Raw genomic sequence first — 17,147 nt, forward strand, 5'->3', positions numbered from 1 at the left:
AGATCTGCGAATTAGAATATGTAGTAAAGAATGTAGAAGACGTGTGGATTGGAATGTAGAAGACGTGTGGATTGGAATGTCGAAGACGTGCGCATTAGAATGTAAATGATGTGCAGATTAGAATGTGAAGGTGCATTTCCAATGGTCCTGTTTGTTCTCAGGCTGCCCCCCTCCCCTCAGTCTGAGCGTGCTCCCCACTGTTGCTTTGAAAATATCTGCCTGTCTGTATCCTCTTGCTTCTGTCACTTTCAATAAGTGGAGGAATAAGCTGCTCTCTTGTCACGGATGCGCCGTAAATTGAGATTTTTGCTCGTCCGTGTTTGCCCCCCCCACCACATATGTACGGGTGCCCCCCCCCCACCCCATTGCAGTGGAGCGCCTCTAGGCTGCCATTCAATTTCAAGGAGGATTAATGAAGACTCGTTCCACGTAACCGGCAGCGTTCTCAGGTATAAGCTGGATCCCAAACACGCCCTGAATACACACCATGCTTCAATAATGGTGCGTACCAGTAAAATAAGTTCATAAGATTTATTGACATTTTTTAAGGACCGGTTTTAAAATGTCATTTTTCAAGCTTTCAGGCTGATTTGGATGGTTGGGATTTTCATCCTGGTTCACTGGCGTCCTGCTGATTGCACCACCACCCCTGAAGTGGGGGGGGGGGGAGGGAAGGGGCTCAGGCATGTGGCCGCCGGGTGTCTGCGGCTGTCTGAGGTGCAGTGCCGCGGTGAGGCTGGACGTTTGGGGAAGGTGCGAGGCTCTGGGGTGGACTGGCGTGAATCTGATCTGGAATCTGCCCCGTTTCACTCGGAAACTCCCCCCCCCCCCCCCAACTTTGCTGAAATAGTGTGACCCCAGAGCGAAAAGGGACAAGGACACAGGATGGCAGGCTGTCGTGGCTGTCCGTTTGTGGGGGTTCTCGTCTGAAGCATTAACACCCAGAATGGTCGTGCTTCTTATTCTCTAATATTTCCTCAGTGATGTTGGTCTCCAAGTGTGATTCTGCCTCTTTGAATTTCATGGTGGGGGGATGGGGGGATGGGGGGGGGGGGGTTGAGCTCGCGCCTTTCTGGAGGCACCTTCTCTTCCCGTTCTCCTCCGGACTTTCCTGTTATATCCAGGCTGGCTCTCGAGCCTCCTGCCCGTCAGTGCAGCCCTCAGCGATGCTCCTGGGTTCAGCCTTTCCCGGCTGTTTGATCCTCTCGTCTGTGGATTGGTCGCGGGGCTGAGCGGGTAGAGGGGGAGGAAGAGGAGGGAGTGACTGGCAGAAGGAAGCTCGTGGGAGCCACGGCTACTTTCCGCGCTGGATAGTGAGAACTGAAAAACACACACACACACACACACACACGGGTTTGTAATTATATATTTATTGGGACTCTCCATTCATTTCTATGGAGAGAACTGTAATCCCAACATGCCGACCTTAACCCAGCCCTAACCTTAACCGTAAGTAACCAAACAAAATACGAGACTTTTGGCATTTTCACTTTTTTGATTATATTCACAGATCTTTGTGAATGTCATAATAACAGGTTTGTGGGGGACGTTTGGTCCTCACAATGTCATATAACCCTAATCCACGCATGCACATGCCCCCCCCCCGTAAAGAGTCTCTGAAGAGCTGTGCAGCTGGTGGAGCCTTGGAGGGCAATTAGACAGGGAGATGGTGGGGGGGGGGGGTGCAGGAAGTCTAACTCTAAATGCCTCTTTTAGGTCCTGGTCCATTTGGACCCCATTCGGCTCATTTGCTGACCCGCTCCTGCGTGAACGTCATTAGGCTTTAAGCACGCAGCGGGGGGTGGGGGGGGGGGGGCGTTTCAGTCGGTCCGGATCTGAACTTCATGCTGAGTGACCTGCAGTGAAGCCAGAGCCCAGAGCCCCCCCCCCCCACTCCACACGTTTGCCGGCGTGTCACAAGTGGATTCCGGAAGGTTCCCTGGGATCGTCGGCTCTGCTGTCCCACGGACGTTAATGGTTCCCTGTCCTGCTCACATTCCCCACCCGCTGCCGTTCACCGTAGGTGCCGGGGGGCGGCACGCCGGCGGCGAATTAAATCGGTATAAACAAAGACGTAGTGACAAGCGGCACCCGCCAGCCCGCTAATTCCTCTTGGCTCGGTCCCAAATCCAGCGATTAGAGGGCGTTTAGAAGCAGCGGCGTGTTCCGCACACACCTCTGCCGTCAGATCGTACATTCAATTAGCCTCCTCTCCGGCGCAGGACCGAGAACCGGAAGGGAAGCCCTTGAACTGCCTACATGCGGCAGGTCCTGAGAACTTGCGTGTGCACGTTCACTTCGCAGACACTTTTATCCAAAGTAACGTGCATATTTTTGAGAAAACGGGGTCAGCAAAACCCTGGAGCAATTGAGGGTTAAGGGCCGCGCTCAGGGGGCCCAGTGGTGACATCACTCTGCGGGCCTTGGGATTTGAACCAGCAACATTCCAATCACAGGCTCAGCATTGGAACCGGATGAGCCTCAGTATCGATCCGAACCATTCTCCGCCATGAGACCAAATTGAAACATTTTATTTTTTCCCTTCAAGGAAAAAATATCCAGCTATTTAAATAAATCATGTCTCTGTGAGCACTTTTGCCATCAGAGCTGAATTGGTCTTATCAGTCCTCTTTGTGGGGTGGGGGGGGTGGGGGGAGTGGTTAGCATCCGGTTGGGGGGGGTGGTTTTCCCAAATGTTCTAATTACGTTAATCGGTGGCTCTTCCAGCCAGCTTGCGCCCTCCCCCCCCCAATCCTTCTCCTAAGGTACATGCTAAACCTCCCCCCCCCCCCCCCCCACCCGTGCACACACAGACAAAATGACACTTTCTGTCTTTTCCCCAGAGGGCTACTAAGGACGACTGAAATTCTTAGGCAATTTGAGTGTCCGGGGTGGGGGGGGGGGTTTGCCAGAATGTGCCAGAGAGGGCTTGCCTCATGGTGGGTCCATTCCAGTTTCCTCATGCGTTTGGGGGACATTTTATTCACCGAGCTCATGTTCTGTACCGGGCCTAATAGCTTAATGGACAGGACCTACACCTGTCAACCTGAAGGTGGCGCTGTCGACGCATCTGTGCATCACCTGAAATGGCTGGGGCTCACAGGCGCCGATGCCAATCACCGGCCGCCCTAAACGATCAATTATGCAATTAGAAGAAACGTTCCAGTTTTGCTGCATTTAAGGAGCTGTGATTCAGCCGTGAAATGGCACAGCGATTTAGACAAACGCACGGCTACTTGCAGATCCGACAGTCGGTACGTCTGGTGAATTATTCACCATTTGTTTTGGTTACCGGCTGCCGCTGGCTGACTTGACCTTTGCCATTAAGCTGCCCCCCCTCCTTTCTGTCCGTGTTCATTTTACGATCGCTTTACGATCGGAACCGGCATGGGCAATCCGGCACACCGGCGAAGACGCACTTCACGCCTTTTTCATTCGATCGCTCTCCCACCGTGCTTTGGGCCTGGGGGTGCCCCAGAAACCATGCCCACCCGTGGTTTATCGGGAGATTTATGTTGGCCGTTGCGGGTTGGTTTACGGAAAATGCTGACCCGCTTCCAACGAGTGACCGACACGTTCCGGTTGAGTGGGAAGAATGTCGCTATGGTGATGGCAGTGCTGTGGTGTTCCGCTTCCACCAGAGTCATGGGCCTCCCATCCAATCAGAGCCGCCCTCGCTTCCGTTTTGCTGACGAGAGCGATGCGTCTCTCGGTGGGGGCTCCGAAGGGCGGGCAGCCCCCCGGCCCCCCGTCCCACTTATCTAAGTAAACCACTAGGATTGAAGCCCCCCCGCCCCCCCCCTCGGCTGACCCACATAAAAAGCTAGATCTGGGCTCCGTGTCGCTCCTGACAGGAGCTGCTGAATTGCTCTTTTAGTTCACACATGCAGAAGCGGCACGTCTATGAAAGGAGACACGGAGTCACTGTGGAGATAGGAGCCCTGAACCTCGCACCCTCTCAGCTGCTGTCTAACAGGGTTCATGGGCGGTCAGCACGGCCCATAGCAAAGGAGGCGGGGCCTCCACTACTCCGGGTCGATCATGTGCTGCAGCCGAGCACTTCCGGGCACTATTGAGAACAGCACCCCCTGGTGGTCGTGACGCATCCCTGCAGATGCGGCTCCATTAGCTGAAGCGGGGGCCTGTAATGGACCGCGTGGAACGGGAAAATATGAAAAGGTGTTCGATTGCGATTGGCGCCGAAGCTATGTAATAGCTGCTGTAATTATTATGGAATGGAATGTGGAAATGGCTTCGTCCACCTTCATCATTGCAATCTTTGAGCTGCAAATTTCAGCCTCTTGTCCTCTTTTAAGTTACACACCAATTCCGACCGAACACTTCTGGTCTGCTTTCAGTGGAGTGGCCAGTAATTATTTGAAACACCTAACGTATTAATCGGCAGAAATACGTCCCAGTGCGTAACATAAGTACCTTTTTGATGAAATACTTTTAAAACTCAAATTGATTGTAATGAATGTAAATCCGGGAATACAGCAGTGACTAATCTAGTGTTTTAATGTGTTTTAATGCCGGCCTGATTAGTGACTGAAAACTGAATTTTATTTAAAGTAAATTACAGGTCTTCCATTTAGGGGGTGTTATTCTGCCGCCGGTGGGGGGGAAAAAAGCGGATGTTTCCTGCATTTTTCACTTTTCCCTCCCGGATTAATTTCCGTTAAAAGGCGGAACGTACGAGTATTTTAAAGATTCGTATCAGACAATAGTAATATTAATGGGGCGAGCAGGGTCTGTTTGTGCTGGAAAGAGCTTTTATGATTAGACTGCTTATTTATTAGGATGTTTTATTATTAGAGCGATAAGTGAAAGGTGAGATGCCTTAGTCACTGACTTGCAGGTGTCAGGCAGGCCGGTTTGCTGCTGCCAGGCAGCGGTCAGTGGCTGTGTGTGGCTCGTCGGGTTACTTGCCGCGCTTGTGTCCGGAAGGTCATGGGGTCAAATCCCAGTGTCGCTATTTGCTGTTGGCCCCCTGAGCAAGGCCCTTAATGCCTCTCCAGAGACGGGCGACTTTTCTTTGGATGAAAGCGTCTGCTAAGTCAATTTAAATATGTCTCTGCGCCACGTGTGTGTGCATGTGTGTGCGTGTGCGCGTGTGCGTGACTGTACCTGCGTCTGTGAGGCTGACCCTCCCCCAACACCTGCTCTATCTTGACAAATGGATCCTGACAGCTGATTTGCTGCTTGTCAGGGTTGGTCTGGGTGAGGCTGATAAGGTGCAGGTTGGGTCGGGGGGGGGGTCCTGCGGCTCTGTGTTTGGGGGGGGGGGGTTTCCATAGAGGATGGGGTTGCGGGCCAGAGCGAAGGCGTCCCCCCCCCAAGGCTCACGTAGCCCCTCCCTGTGGTCACGCTGTCCTTTCTACATAATTAATTAGCAGTTAAATTTTAAGCAGCCTGTGAATAATGAGCGAGCCGGTGAGGCCACGCAAGAAGGGGCTCCGTGTGACGCGGGGGGGAGGGAGGCACTCAGCGGGTGGGGCTCGCACCCTGGGCCAAAGCAGGCCGGGCTGGCAAAGGAACAGTGCCCGTTTCTGTTGCCATGGTGATGGCCTGTTCCTCACTGGATGGCAGTGTGTGCACACAGTGTCTGGTGTGATGTAACGTAACCCCACCTCTGTGTGTCGTGGGTGGTTCGGCGGGCTCTGGGAATCTCATTAGGTCTGTCTAGAGTTCCATGCCCCCCCCCCCCCCCCCTCTGAGTCTGGCCTGGGGGTTCCTGTGATGCCCCTGGGTTCACTTTAAAATCATCTTCATGTGACATCATCTAGGTGACCATGTCCAGTTAATAACCCCCCCGTGTCCCCACCCTACAGGATTCGGCTTCGTGACCTTCGAGAGCGAAGACGTTGTGGAAAAAGTGTGTGAGATCCATTTTCATGAGATCAATAACAAAATGGTAAGTCCTTTGGGGCCCGGAGACTTCGCTGTAGGTCTGGGGCAACCGAACTAGAAGGGTGTCTAGCTGTGTCACGTGATCAGTGATGCTGTCTGAGGGTAGACCATCCCAAAATGGCCACACCCACTTCTAGGACATTAGACTTGCACCTTCATGATGAAATTTCAAGAAAATTCTGAAAGTCTATGTAGGCAATACTGTGTAACACTGAACGAGGGAGGTGACAGAGCATGTAACAGGGGAAGAGGGGAGGTGATAGGGCATTTAACAGGGGAAGAGGGGAGGTGATAGGGCATTTAACAGGGGAAGAGGGGAGGTGATAGGGCATTTAACAGGGGAAGAGGGGAGGTGATAGGGCCTTTAACAGGGGAAGAGGGGAGGTGATAGGGCATTTAACAGGGGAAGAGGGGAGGTGATAGGGCATTTAACAGGGGAAGAGGGGAGGTGATAGGGCCTTTAACAGGGGAAGAGGGGAGGTGATAGGGCATTTAACAGGGGAAGAGGGGAGGTGATAGGGCATTTAACAGGGGAAGAGGGGAGGTGATAGGGCCTTTAACAGGGGAAGAGGGGAGGTGATAGGACCTTTAACAGGGGAAGAGGGGAGGTGATAGGGCATTTAACAGGGGAAGAGGGGAGGTGACAGGGCATTTAACGGGGGAAGAGGGGAGGTGACAGGGCATTTAACGGGGGAAGAGGGGAGGTGACAGGGCATTTAACGGGGGAAGAGGGGAGGTGATAGGGCGTTTAACAGGGGAAGAGGGGAGGTGATAGGGCGTTTAACAGGGGAAGAGGGGAGGTGATAGGGCGTTTAACAGGGGAAGAGGGGAGGTGATAGGGCGTGTAACAGGGGAACAATGCGTGTAACAGGGGAATGGGAGGGGTAACAGGGTGTGTAACAGGGTATGTTACAGAGGAAGGTATCGTGTAGCCAATGAGTAACTAGGCATGTAACAGGAGCAGGATGTGTAATGGTGTGTAGCAGGACGTGTGACGAGGAACAGGGGAAGCAGCAGAGTATGCAGCAGAGTGACAGGCAGTAATGGGGGTGTAACAGAGTGAGCAGGGTGTCATAAACACAGGCCTCCTCCAGCTGGCTGGCATTTGGTCTGTGTTTTTTGGGAATATCGATTTCTGTGACACAGTGGAGTGTCTGTAGGTGTGTCGGAAATGCCCAGCGCTCCCCAGCGTGTCCTCCAGGGTCGTGTTACGACGGCGCCTTTCAGTTAGCTAGCTGGCTAGTTAGTTAGCCATCCGGATAGTTAGCTGCAGTAAAGCTTGCGGCCGCAGATGAGGACTGTGTGCTGTAATGGTGATAATCTCTGTGTCACCTGAGCTTTAGGAAACCTGCCGAAATGCCGTAACTCCAGCTGAGCCACGGAGGGACGCCTACCGCTTCCTGGAATGTGCATGGGCCCTGTCTTTATGCTGGATTCAGTGTAGTGGGGGCGCACATACAGCTCCTCTCTGCTGGAGGTGGGGGGGGGGGGGGGGCGTCTCGATGGTCAGCTGCATCCTTCCTGGGTGACTTTGTACCTTTGCAGCTCTCCTGTGGTCCCAGTTTGAGGGGGGGGGGGGGGCATTGGGGTGCGAATCCCGTGTCCCTATGGTGATTTGAAAACTGGCTTCTATTGCTAAATAGCTCTGAAGTATTCAGGTCAGCGACACAAGAGAAGCAGATGTGTTCCGGGGACTTCCAGATGGCGGTGTCCTTACAATCCTCAACCACAGCGCCACCTGCTGCCTCGTACAAAAAAAAAAAAACTAGCGATGATCCCCCAGATCGCAGGCAGGGAGATCAGATCTAAAGCGGAAACCAAGACTCCTCCCGTGAAGACGGAGGAAGGGTGGTTTGGCATGACACATCATCAGTCTCCATTGGGGGGGGGTGCTGTTTCCATAGTGCTGACTTCAGGGTGTACTTTAGCCTGCTTAGTGCAGTCCTTTGCTTTCCCAGTAATGGGTGCATTTCCGGACCCCCTCCGCAGGTAGAATGTAAGAAGGCCCAGCCCAAGGAGGTGATGTTTCCGGCAGGGACGCGGGCACGAGGCCGAGGCCTGACCTACACCATGGACGCCTTCATGCTTGGAATGGGCATGCTCAGTACGTACACCCCCGCACACGCCACCGCCGTCACAGCCTGCGGCCCGAGGGGCCCTGAAATGGAACCGTGAGCATTTAATCTGGGAGGGGTCACAGTTCTGGCTGGGCAGAGGGCGTCATTCCTGGGTCGATTGGTTTGTGTGCAACAAATAAACGAATCTGATTACAAAATCACAGATTCCTACAGGCAATTTGAGTGATCGCCTTCAGAATATTAATACATGTTGTTGAATGATCTACATCTTTGGGTGGATGGCGGGAATGGGCTTTAGTCTGGGGGAAATGTGGAGCTCTGTCCAGTTTGCTGGATAGCTGGGGGGGGGGATGACTGGAAGCAGATGAGGAGGGGGGGGGCAAAGAGAGAGGTGGCTTATATCAGTGGAAGTTAAAACAGCGTGATGTTCTCCGCTGTTTATTTTCATACTGGGAGGGAGATGAGGGGCAAATGACGCTCTGCCCCCTGGTGTCGGGGCTCTTTAAAGCGCCCTCTCTGATTCTCCCTCCTAATCGCACCTTCGTCTGTTCTGCACCCCTCGCTACGCAGCGAAATCCCTGGGACGGCTGCGTAATCGATACCGCGGTCGGTGTGGACATTTCATTCATTGGGGTGGAGTTTTAGAGAGAGGGGAAGAGCCAGTGAGCACGCGGGTCACATGAGGGTCGAGAGTCCCGCCCCCGCAATGGTCATTTGATTACTGATTGGATGACGTCCTTACTGAGACTCCGCCTCCGCGTCATTAGCAGCCTGACCCTCTCAAGCCCCTGCAGAGAGCGTGCCTGTCAGTGGGAGTATTTCACGGTGGTACAATAATGAGTGCGGACAGTCGGACCGGCGTATCACGGTGCCCCCGGCTCCCACCCGCCGTCTCTTTGGAGACCGGTCCAAAGCCTCGCTCATTTCATACCTTTTTCCATGCAGTCCGCAGCCAGAAAATTAAATTTATCTCTGCTTACTTTTTCCATTAGGCGCGGTGTCTCGAATGTGGTAGAAAGACTCTGGGTGCTGGGGAAGGTGTGTCAGGTGCCGTTTAATTTGCCTTAATAGCTGATTCCAAATGGATTCCGGCTCTTTACTTTTTACTTGCCGTTCAAGGCCTGTGGATGGACCCCCGCGATATTAAATTAATTATGAGGCTCTTGAAAGCCGGGTGCGCTTTGTTTACTTTTCGTCTACCGGCTTCTGCGTGTCGGCGGGATCAGAGTCGGCGTGTCCTGCATCTGGTGTACATCTGTCCGTGAGGGGGGGGGCGTTTGTGAATAATGCATGGCCTGCGTCATCAGGCGGACAGTCCATCTGAAGGTGAAACACGGGTCAGTCCTGTATAACCGCGCAGCTGTGCGCTGAGGACACGACGTCGCTCCCCTCTCTGACAGCGACGCCCGCGACGTGGGAGCTGTTTCCGTCACAGCGGGATCGGTAGCCTGCTGTCCGCTTCTGGAAGCTTCTGTGCGTGCTGTTGACTTATTTATCGAGTGACTGAACTTGGCCGTGACTTCACAGCCTGCTGATTGGCTGCTGGGAGCTCGTCTCGCTTCAAACGCACCCCTGTTACCTCTTCATTTCCCGCCCTCTCTCCTTCTCCGTTTTGCCACCTCGTCTTTGGCTTGTCTCTCTGAAGTTACTGTCCTTCACTGTCTAAAAGGCACTTTTTGCCTTTTTAAATACAGAATTTAATTCATTCATTTCAATTGTACTGCCGTTCGAAGGACAGGTTTGATGCTTATTAACCTAGTGTTATGAGTTTTAGTTAACCTAGAACCACATGTCTCTGCTGAAAGTCACTGACCACACCCCTAATGACCTTTGACCCCCTAGGGACCACGCCATGGCCTCGTACCACAGGCTGTCTGATAGTACACAGTCTGATGGGCACGACAAACATCTCGCGCTATGAGGAATCCTAACTGACGTCGGCTGAGTTGTTCCTTACTGAAGGAAAAGCCTTTTGCCAACAGCTGACTGATTAAATATCTCTGGTAAAACAGTCCAGTGTTCTGGCCTGGCAAATTTTAACAGTAATGATAGTGGGACTGAACTCTAGCTTACAGGCAAACGTGATGAACGCCCCCCAAGCCTGACCTGTGATTTACCAGCTGGCCACTCACTGACCTCCTCAGTCTGTTTGAGGCTCCAGGCTTCCATGACAGCAGAGGGCTGAAGGAATCATTGGCTGTTGGGTCTCCATGACGCCAGCGGGTGCCTCCGTCCCCATACCCCCTACCCCCCACCCCCGGCAGGCGTCAGTGCCCCCCCCATCTCTGTTGCTGCTGATTTAGACTCTTCTCCGTCTTCTGCCCTTGACGCCAAAGACTGCAAACCGAGGGGGAGAACCAGGCCGCCATCGTTAACAATCTCCACATCAGCAGATGTGGGAGAGTGGGACGCTGATAAATGGCAGGATAACGTGCCCAATTTACAACCCTCCCCCACCCCCCATGTCCACCGGTGGCTCAAACCTGTCGCATTATTCCGGCTGCATCCTGTCGCATCTTATCACACAGCAAAGAAAACCGCCCCCCCCCCGTCCCCTGGCACTCACAGCTCTGTCTCCCCCCCCCCCTCGCCAAGGTTACCCGAACATCGTCGCAACCTACGGCCGAGGATACACTGGATTCACCCCTAGCTACAGCTACCAGTTCCCCGGTAAGTCTCCCATGTTGCTTTCTGCTGCCCCCTGCTGGCTGTGGCTCTAAACTGCTTGGTTGTTCTTGATGGCACTTGGTTGGCCTGTCACAGTTGCCAAAGGCAGTGTTTGACAGATTTAGGCTACCAAGAGTTACAGTGTTAAAATGGGAACTTTGGGGCTAAGGCCAATGAAAAGTCGCGCCCTCTGTGTTACTGGAGGACTGTGGTTGGCCACAGTTTCTTCACTGCGATTCTTCATTGTGTTTCAGAGCGATCTCAGGATGATAGATACGCTTATCAAAAACATGGAGCGGTGAATCCACAAGCATTTACAAAAATATCCAAACAGTTTAAGAGCATTCTGGCCCATGGAGGCAACACTGTTAGCGCCGCCCTGCTGTTAGCATGGCTCTGATGTTAGCGCCACCCCGCTGTTAGCATTGATCTGATGTTAGCGCCACCCCGCTGTTAGCATTGATCTGATGTTAGCGCCGCCCTGCTGTTAGCATTGCTCTGATGTTAGCGCCACCCCGCTGTTAGCATTGATCTGATGTTAGCGCCGCCCTGCTGTTAGCAATGCTCTGATGTTAGCGTTGGCCTGCTGTTAGCATTGCTCTGATGTTAGCGCCACCCTGCTGTTAGCATTGCTCTGATGTTAGAGCCGCCCTGCTGTTAGCATTGTTCTGATGTTAGCGTCGCCCTACTGTTAGCAATGCTCTGATGTTAGTGCCGCCCTACTGTTAGCAATGCTCTGATGTTAGTGCCGCCCTGCTGTTAGCATTGCTCTAATGTTAGCGCCATCCTTGAGTTACCATTGTTCTGATGTTAGCGGCCCTACTGATAGCATTGATCTTCTGTTAGCGCCGCCCTGCTGTTAGCATTGCTGTGATATTAGTGCTGCCCAGCTGTTAGCATCGCTGTTATGGCCACCCTGCTGTTCTGGCGTCAGCACTGGCCTGCTGTACCTCCACCTTTATCCCAGCTCTTTGCACAGCGCCGCCCTGCTGACTGCTCTGTGTACCTATGGGCTGTCCTGCAGCTGCCCGCTGGTTGTTTTTTGGCATTTATTTACGGGTTATTCACAAGTGCCAGGGAGGGGGAAAATGTCAGGAATCCAGGAAACGCCTCTAATTAATGAACGAGAGTATGGGGGGTGGGGGGGGGGTGGCTGTTGGAAAAGAATCCAGGTTCCTCCTCCGTCATACCCCCCCCCCCCCCCCCATGTGCACACATGTTGGGGGTGAAGGGGCAAGAAAGAGACATACACACTGTAAATTACAAGTTATTTGAAAATTTTAAGTTGTTCGAGGGACTAATTAAATTTGACTTGCGCTGTGGTACCTCGTTCCCATGAGCCAGCAGATGGGTCTTTTGTTTTGACCGACAGGTGCTATTATCTGAACCCCTCTATTGTAATTATCAGGTAAATACCGAAAATTGAGGGGGGTGCACTAATAGTCGCATTTCTTGAGAGCAATGTTTCTGGGGGGCCTTGGCAGTTACACTCTGATACCAGACCAAATGGCCTTATTTTGTGACCGTTTTCTTAAAGGGGTGGGGCGCGACCATTTCGCTTATTGTCGCTTTGTCTTAAAGGTGAGGCACAGGGTAGGCTTGAACCCGGGATTTTGAGAGGCACCGTGTTTTCGGGGGTATCAGTGGTCCTGTCAGGCCAGCAAGCTCTGGTCCCTCCCATGCAGCAGTGGGCTACCAGGTTGGGCCCCCCGACAGCCTTCACATCATTGGCAGCCCCCTCCCCCCCACCCCGGGCTCTCACAGAACAGTCATCCGTGACTTGGACTGGTAGGTGTGGGGGGGGGTGAAAAACGTTGAAAAATTGAAAGCTAAACAGGGGCGTTATCTGCTCCGTAATAAAAGCCCGTGAAATTGATTTAACGTTGCCGTTTTTCCCGTGGGGGGTGGGGCGTTTTCCGCCTTGCGAGGGCTAAACAATGAACTTCCCAGATCTATTAATTAGGCCCCCTAATCCGGCAGAGTTAATCTCTCTGCAGCTTTGCCCCTCAGTAACTTCGGAGCTGGGGGGGGGGGGGTGCAGGGGGGTGACCACAGTGTGTGATGTTTGTGCGGGGTCTGACAGTTGTGTGACTGGTCCTGCTGCGGGTCACACTTGGACAGTTGCACAGTTTTACAGTTAATTTTTTTTGGCAATGGGGGGTCTCCAGCCACTCCAAGCCCCTCCCAGCCCTGATCTCCAGAGGCCAGTCTTATGTCACCTTACACACTTGCACTCCTGCCCCACCATCTTGGCCTTTAGGACTGAAGTGCATGACTTTAATTAAAGGAGTGTCCACTACAGGTGTCACTTGGTTCAGGTACGACTGACGAATCGTGTGGGCTCTCTCCCCACCCCCCCACACTTGTTAAGAAAATACCTGATTTTCCCTAAGAGGAACACAAGGTCCACATATCCACCCCCCCGCAACCAAGAAGAATGTCACGTAATCCTTGAATGTGAATTTAATCAGGGTTGAGGCCCTGCAGCTTAGCAGATGAATCTCATTAACTAAGCCGTCGCCTCCAGAGAAATGCTCTGTTTTTACTACATTAAAAGGCAGCAGGGCACTGAGAGATGGGGAGTATGTCACAGTGTGTGAGTGTGTGAGTGTGTGAGTGTGCATGAGTGTGTGTGCCAGATACTAATACTCTAATACTCTAAAGTGTCAGTTTTAGAGCATCAGAGTAAGGATAAGAGAGTTAGGATGGGAGTGTTAGTGTTAGAGCATCAGAGTAAGGATAAGAGAGTTAGGATGGGAGTGTTAGTGTTAGAATGTCAGAGTAAGGATAAGAGAGTTAGGATGGGAGTGTTAGTGTTAGAATGTCAGAGTAAGGATAAGAGAGTTAGGATGGGAGTGTTAGTGTTAGAATGTCAGAGTAAGGATAAGAGAGTTAGGATGGGAGTGTTAGTGTTAGACTTGAGTATATGTTATAGTGGTAGATATCAGGGTTGGGGCCATTCCGGAATGCATTGATCAATTCCAGTCCAAATCAGGAAATGGAACTGGAGCTGGGATTAGAAAAAAACTACAGGGAACAGAATTGGAGTTGAATTTGAATTTCAGGGAGATTTAAGTTCCAACTCCAGTTCCATTTCCTGATTTGGACTGGAATTGATCATTGCATTCCAGAATGGCCCCAACCCTGGTGGATATATTGATGCGGTTCCTTAACCGAGCTGTGTAGTCAGAGGTGGCTGCGTCTGGGAGGGTGTTTGGTGGGGGGTGCCCCCTCAACCCCACACCTCTGTCACCCATATGTGCCGTGTCTCTGTCCCTGCAGGGTTCCCGGCGACGGCATACAGCCCCGTGGCGGCAGCGGTGGCAGCAGCACGCGGCTCAGGTGGGTGGGCGGGGTGGGGGGGGGGGGGGGGGTGGTAGTGAGGATGAGTGGACGTGCTGTGTGTGTGACTCCCCATGGTACACTCTCTTGAACTCACCCCCCCTCCAAGTTCCATTCTCTCAGGACCCCCTCCCCCCCCAAACACACACACACACACACATGCTTAGCACTGGCAGTGCTCTAATTCAGCAGCCTATTATGGGATGGCACTGGCCAAAATGATTCCAGCAGAGATATTCCACAAACTCGGTGGGATTCCTGTCATCTATCAGGCTGGAAGTAACACACTCAAATTAGAGTGAGACATCATGACAAGCCCTGTGTATGGGGGCAGGAGGCGGGCCTAGCAGGGAGGAAACTCATTGGCCGAGAACGGCTTCAGAGTGAGGATCAGGTGGAGCTACAGGTGTCCTGAGCTTGCCTCGGCCCAGATGTAGCTCCCAGGCCTGCAGGTGATTACGAGCAGCGAGGGCCTCGAACCCACTGTTGATGCATTATTACCCTGCGTGTTGATGTGAGCTGAGGTGCTCTGGTCACTCTGACAGGCTCACGTGGGCATTAGTCAGCTGGAGCGGAAGCAGAGGATGCTGCCAGCAGGGGGTGTGTGAGACATTTGGGGGGGCGGAGTGAAATGAGGCGAGCCGACCGGTCACCCCAGAAGGGGAGGGGGCATTTAGCTGTGGTAGTAATCAGGAGACCCCGCGATCGCTCTGCAACTCGCAATTAAATTGAAACGTTCCTCTTCTAAATGAGCTTTGTCGGCAGCTGCAGCCACGGGGAAACGGCGCCCCCCCCAGTCAGCCGCCTGGTCCTGTTGGCTTGGGCCGGGGGGGCCTCTAAGGGCTGTGAGTCGGAGGCTGTGCTGGTCTGCAGCTTCTGCGCTCTGGGGGGCTCCTTTCTGTGGGAGGAACCTGCAGTCTCTTCCTCACTCCTCTCTTCTCCTTCTCTCTCTCCTCTTTTCTGTATTGCTTTCTCTCTTCCTTCTCCTTCTCCTTTTCTCTCTGCATTACACCTCTCTCTCTCTCTCTCTCTCTCTCTCTTTCTCCCTGGTTCATTTCCCTTGCTTCTGTCCATCTCCTACTGCGTAACCACTCTTACCAATGTCATCGTTTTTGCTTTTCTTTTTTCTTTTCTTTTTATGGTTTTCCCACCCTTTTTCCGGAAACCCAGATGCTACCTGAGCCCCGATTCCCCTGTAGTCCAGCGGCCCAAGCGTCCTTCGCACGATGCCCCACGCAATGGGGGGGCAGAGCCTGCGGCCTGCTGCAGGTGCGGACCGTTAGCCCTCTGGCTGGTTTTGCCGTTTCTGTGGCTGTGCCTGGAGGGTGTCGGGCCGGTTCTGCTTAATCGGGTTTGACGGGGCAGAGGCTTTTCTGGTGAATGGATCAGGGCTCTCTCTCAGGGAAGCGCTGCGGCTGCTAATTGGTCACATATTCAGTTTTAAAAAGCCTTTAAAATGGAAAATATAAGATGCTCCAGGCAATTAAAAAAAAATAAGCCAGGAAAAAAACACCCAGAAATGAGGGTGCTAATTACACTCGTTGTGAAGCTCTGGGCTGCTTCAGAAGAGAAGTGTTTGATGAGCTTCTTGACATGGCCGGCTAAGTGAGGTCGCCAGGGGATTTTCGGGGGACGGGGGGGGGGGGCTAGACATGGTCCCAGTCTCATCAGATGGATTGTTCCGGAGTGCGGACACGCTAGCTGAGAAGTAGGGACACCATGTCGTTTGTGAGGCTCAGATGGGGATTAGGAAGATCAGAAGATTTGTGGGGTCAAATCCCCAGGGCCAAATGCTTGAGTTTCAAGGGCTCGATTTCCTGAGTGAACAGCTGTTGGTGTGATGTGATCACAGTGAGATGGACACAGAATGAGTCGGTACGTTTACATGCACACTAAGAAAATTAAATTATTGTGTTATTGTGTTAGTCCAACCAAAACCGGACTTTTAAAGTGCATGTAAACATGTCAGTCCGACTGAAATCCTACTAAATCAAATTTCTCACAGTCAGATTTAAGGCACCCGGATAATGCGATTGGGAGTCGATTACCTGCATGTAAACGTTCAATCGGACTCAAACTGGCCTAGACACTCTGCACATGCTCCACAGTTCCCGCCCTAGGCTTTGACCCAGAAATAACAGAAGTAGCCTGCACACACAAGCTCGGAGCATAGGGGAGGTCGTTTTTGGTGCTCTCCAGCACCATAAAGTGGTGTTTGTCTGCCTTCAGGTAACACCATAGCCACAAGGAATAGCAAAAAAGAGTACAGCATGTACGAAATGCACAGCGCTGTAAAGCTGTCCAACTCACCGCTCAATTAAATGGTGCTTTTCCACTGCACAAGGTACCATACTTTTGCTACTTCAAAAAGGTACCAAAAGTACGGTACTTCAAGGTGTTACTTTTCCACTGCCGTAAAAACTGGTACCGGCGCCAAATGACATCACAACGCAAGGTGGGATATTTTGTACTAAATTCAAAAAATGCAGTATATTATAGGACTGGACAGCGTGTGGTATTAATACCAACATGGCATGTTATGCACGTCCAAATCTTACATCGCTGGTGAGCTAGATTACGTTTATTCTTACCTTCCGTTTCGTACGGATATTATAGCGCAGGGAGTTTAAGTCCCAATAAACGTTTTACTCTATCATATGGGGAAAAAACCTAGCAATTTTAAAGTTTTACCTCGGCTGCTTTTGCATGAGCGCTGCATGCATTCTCTGAGACGATCATAATCACTTTCATCCTTGCTGTTTAAATCACTAATAGACGGGTTCCCGAGAAATTTATGTTGGACTGCTATTTTTTGTTTCATAAATACCCCAATATTTTTTACAAAATCAAGTAGCAATATTTGAAAATTTTCCAATACCGTGCTGTCATAGTATACTATACAAAATACTTTTTCTTGTTATGCTATCCTGATCTTGTCATATCTGTTCTTCCGACCAGATCGCAGTTAAAGCTTGTCACTTCATTTGCACATGCATCCATTATTACTTATATTATTTGTTTTACGTCAACCGGAAAAAGACCAAAACTATCAAGCTGAATGGAGCCGTATAGCCACCTATTGTAGCGGAGTCAAACATACTTCGGTCAGTAAATCGATTCCCCTCCCATGCTTGTATACTGGGACAAGGA

The 17,147-nt window shown here is 51.9% G+C and overlaps 1 protein-coding gene across 8 annotated transcripts in view; it reads left to right on the forward strand.

Annotated features, from left to right (window-relative positions):
• LOC111860871 (RNA-binding protein Musashi homolog 2) overlaps positions 1 to 17,147 on the forward strand; it is a 69,044-nt gene that overhangs the window by 43,576 nt on the left and 8,321 nt on the right. For 5 of the 8 annotated variants that reach the window (XM_023844954.2, XM_023844955.2, XM_023844958.2 and 2 more), the window contains exons 8-11: positions 5,832 to 5,914; positions 7,900 to 8,014; positions 10,584 to 10,658; positions 13,938 to 13,997. In XM_023844954.2, the coding sequence (XP_023700722.1) occupies positions 5,832 to 5,914; positions 7,900 to 8,014; positions 10,584 to 10,658; positions 13,938 to 13,997 (333 nt within the window). Of the gene's footprint in view, positions 1 to 5,831; positions 5,915 to 7,899; positions 8,015 to 10,583; positions 10,659 to 12,236; positions 12,653 to 13,937; positions 13,998 to 17,147 lie in introns of those variants that run through there. The other 3 variants (XM_023844957.2, XM_023844961.2, XM_023844960.2) reach the window with 2 other exon arrangements.

The sequence above is a fragment of the Paramormyrops kingsleyae genome, chromosome 24 (genome assembly GCF_048594095.1).
Source record: "Paramormyrops kingsleyae isolate MSU_618 chromosome 24, PKINGS_0.4, whole genome shotgun sequence".
NCBI classification, from domain to species: Eukaryota; Metazoa; Chordata; class Actinopteri; order Osteoglossiformes; family Mormyridae; genus Paramormyrops; species Paramormyrops kingsleyae.